This window comes from Hydra vulgaris, chromosome 09, assembly GCF_038396675.1.
Source record: "Hydra vulgaris chromosome 09, alternate assembly HydraT2T_AEP".
Lineage (NCBI taxonomy): Eukaryota > Metazoa > Cnidaria > Hydrozoa > Anthoathecata > Hydridae > Hydra > Hydra vulgaris.
Window position 1 is genome coordinate 4,792,019 of NC_088928.1, and position 3,473 is coordinate 4,795,491.

Genomic DNA, 3,473 nt, shown 5'->3' on the forward strand with positions numbered 1-3,473 from the left:
TGCACTGGCAAAACACGCATTGTTAAAATATCTTTGGAACAGTTCACAATTGAACAAATTTGTCTGATAACATGCTTTTTTATGTTTCCATGAAACATACTATCTAAAACACATAAATCATCTTTAGCACATTCAAAAGTGCTGATTGTCAGCCAGTGTAAAGCACCATCATGCAAAACTTGTATAAATGATTTATTAACAACTTTAAATAAGTAATTTTGTCCTAGAACTGGATCTTGTAACCCACAAACATTTCTTATCATTTTTTGAACTGTGTGAATCACATTGTCTGATAACATCTGTTTGGTTGAAATATCTTGCAAATCAGCTGCAGAAAGCTTAGTTAACAAGATGTCACAATTTTGTGTACAAATTTGATCCTCATTATTAGATGAAAGTTCAGCTGGATAGATAGTGCTAGATAAAAAAAAAAACTTAAAAAACTTTGAAAATACAAAAATGTAACACCAAATTATGAATGTAACACTTGCAAATAAACATTTAATTTCAAAATAGGAAACTTGTTGAAAAACAAATATCTAACCGCGCATCATTAAACAGTTTTTTTACATAAAACTTGATTACCTTTTATTGGATATTAAATTCATAGACTTATTATTTAAACAGCTTTTGCAAAACCACGATTTGCTCTTAGGAGCAGTCTTTAAACCGACACATTTTCTGTCAAACCAACTTAGACAATGATCACAACATATCACAAATGTGTCACTGAGTTGGTTGTCACAAGCTTGGCACAGCCAAAGGTTCCTTTGCTTGATTATTTCAAGCTTACTTGTCAGATATGACCAAGAAACCGAAGAAAAATACTTTCTTACTCTTTTTATTTCAACTGGCTCATATGTCACTTTTGTTGGAATTTTTAGCCAAGGTAGAATATAAACAATCTCAACAAGTTGCTCACCACTGAGGACTGATACCAAGATATTTGGCTTTATTAACCACCCAAGCAGCACTGAAACAGAATTAAAAAATTATAAAAGCAATATATAAATAAGTATAACATATTTAGTTTATACACAATATTGAAAAAACTTTAAGGATTACGATATTTATGTAATATAAATCTTTTTATTAATTAGGTAATGTAAATCTTATAGGATTATTTATTCTATCATATATTTTTTATTAGTACTTGTATCCTTATCTGTTGGGGACATCTTTAAAAATGACAACAACTTAAAAGTGGCTTCTCTCTTCCTTTTGGGTAATCCAATAACTGTTGTTTCTGATCCTTTTGGTCGACCACGCCTGGGTATATGTGATGGCATCTTAATTAGGTTGGGATCTGGCAGAAAAAAAAATCAATTCTAAAAAAATGAACAATTATAAATTTTAATAACGTAATGAGGAAAAATACTCACCTAGAATAGACTCATCAAGTGATAGTGAGTTAGCTGCAGTGTTGTTATTCAATAACGGAGTTTGTAAATGTAAATGAGGAAGCACATTTACTTTTGACTCATTGGCTGATAGGCTGATTTTTTTGCTTTGACTCACAGATGGAGAATTAAAACAGACTCCTCTGCAGCTAACAACTGTGCATTTATGTGAGTCATTGCGAAAGGTGTTACTAAAGCGGCATACTCTTCCTGTGAACTGGACATTAAACTAGTGGATGATTTATGAAAAACACATATGGCTCTATATCTGCGCTCATTTTCTAATACTCTTATGATAACAATCAAATCCGAAAAAAATGTAACCATCCCAGAGTGTTTGGATATGACACTTTTTAACTTCTGGTTTACATTTTCAACACGGTTTGTTGTGCTGGTCATTAGATTCAACTTTTTCTTTTTTAAACCTTCAACCCACTGCATTCTTATGCCATGCCAATTTACATTAAAATAGTCTATGACAGGCTCCAATTTAAGAGCCTTAAGGTCATCATAATGCATATCATAGGCAACCTCATTATCAGAGTGAACTAATTGTTGCAGAATTTCTAAGACAAGAAGTCTCTGCTCTGCCTTTATACCCATTTTTTCAACAGTTATTTCCCTGCGAAATGTGCGCAAGGTGTGAAAAAGACATAATTGAAGAGAAGCATTTGGAATTTTGTCACTAATCACATCTCTCTCAACCATATCTTTGTCTGTCACAACAACTTGAACACCACTGGTATCGTTATATTTTTTAAATATGTTTGTTAACTCTTCTATGATTACTCTCTCCTCATTAGCAACAATCCAGAGTGCAACAATTACTCCTTCACCATTTCCATCAACACACATTAAAACATAAAGTGGCATACGCAAGTTGTTAAGCTTGTATGTTGCATCAAGGAGAAGCAGTTCAGGATAATATGCAAATAACTTCATCATCTTGTTTTCCTGATAATACAATGCCTGAAGTTGATTGTCATCATTAATAACAACCTCTGTCACAGAATCCTTCTGTTTAAGCATTTCACTTAACAGAGTTGTCAAATTGTTATCATCCTGATTTTTAAAAGCTTGATTTATATTTTGAATATCCTTAAGTGTAATAACTTTCCCAGTAGATTTCATCATATGTTGTTGTATCAACTTTTTGTTAGCTTTTACAGCAAGCATATGAGTCATTTCATTTTTTTCATCTACATCCAATTGACGCTGATGTGGGAGATGCATAAATGATTCCTGCAACAAATTTATTTAAAATCATTTTGTAATACATTATATCACTATTTTATAAAATTATTACAAGTAAATTACCTCTGTGATACAATGAGAGTGCTCTTCAATCATTTTAACAACTTGAAGTTTCTTCCCATCATCACTCAGTTGAAAGTTAATGCATGCTTTGCAATTTTGTCGGAATGTTCTGGAAAAGTAAATAGTTTTTTTGTTTGTTTCGTTTTTATCTAAGAATGTACCGAATCCAAGATTTTGCCAAAGCTGAAGCTTTATTTACCAATAGTAACAAGGTTGTATACACTGACGATATATATATGACACATATTCTGAAGCACAAACCATTTTAGAATCCCAAAGAAATGTTATAGGCTTTTAGGCTGTAGATAAGCCTTTTGACCAGACTTTTTTTATTAAAATAAAAACAGTTGCAAAAGCAGTTGTAAAATTCATTTATATTTTTAACAACTTTTTTCGACAATTTCACTTTTTATTAACTTTGATTGTTTTTTATTGGTTAATTTCCAAAAATGCTAAAGGATCAATATATATATATATATATATATATATATATAAAATTAACTTTTAACTTTGACTACTGAAACTGACTAACTCTTTAACTTCGACTACTGAAACTAATTCTCTAAATTATAATAACCAATATCTATATCTTTTCACTCTACTTGCCTAAACCACCTTAATCTTTCCTGATACATCCTATCAGATACACTTACTATTTCCAATATTTTTTTTGGTCATCACTTCTTTTCTTATCATTTAGATTCACACCATAAATTTGACCATTAGCTTTGTTTGTTCCAGATACTATACAACATC

General features: G+C 31.0%; 1 protein-coding gene across 1 annotated transcript; it reads right to left on the bottom strand.

Annotated features, from left to right (window-relative positions):
- Positions 1–1,144: 1,144 nt before the first annotated feature.
- On the bottom strand, positions 1,145–3,142 carry LOC136084980 (uncharacterized). The gene is made up of 2 exons (XM_065806376.1): positions 1,383–3,142; positions 1,145–1,306 (listed from the first exon to the last, which is right to left on the bottom strand). Exon 1 carries the CDS (start codon positions 2,631–2,633, stop codon positions 1,515–1,517), a length of 1,119 nt encoding a protein of 372 aa, XP_065662448.1. The 5' UTR covers positions 2,634–3,142; the 3' UTR covers positions 1,145–1,306; positions 1,383–1,514.
- Between the last annotated feature and the right edge of the window lie 331 nt (positions 3,143–3,473).

Bases quoted from the DNA above. Each gene is read 5' to 3' on its own strand.
- LOC136084980 (XM_065806376.1), bottom strand. From the start codon at position 2,633: ATGCATCTCCCACATCAGCGTCAATTGGATGTAGATGAAAAAAATGAA.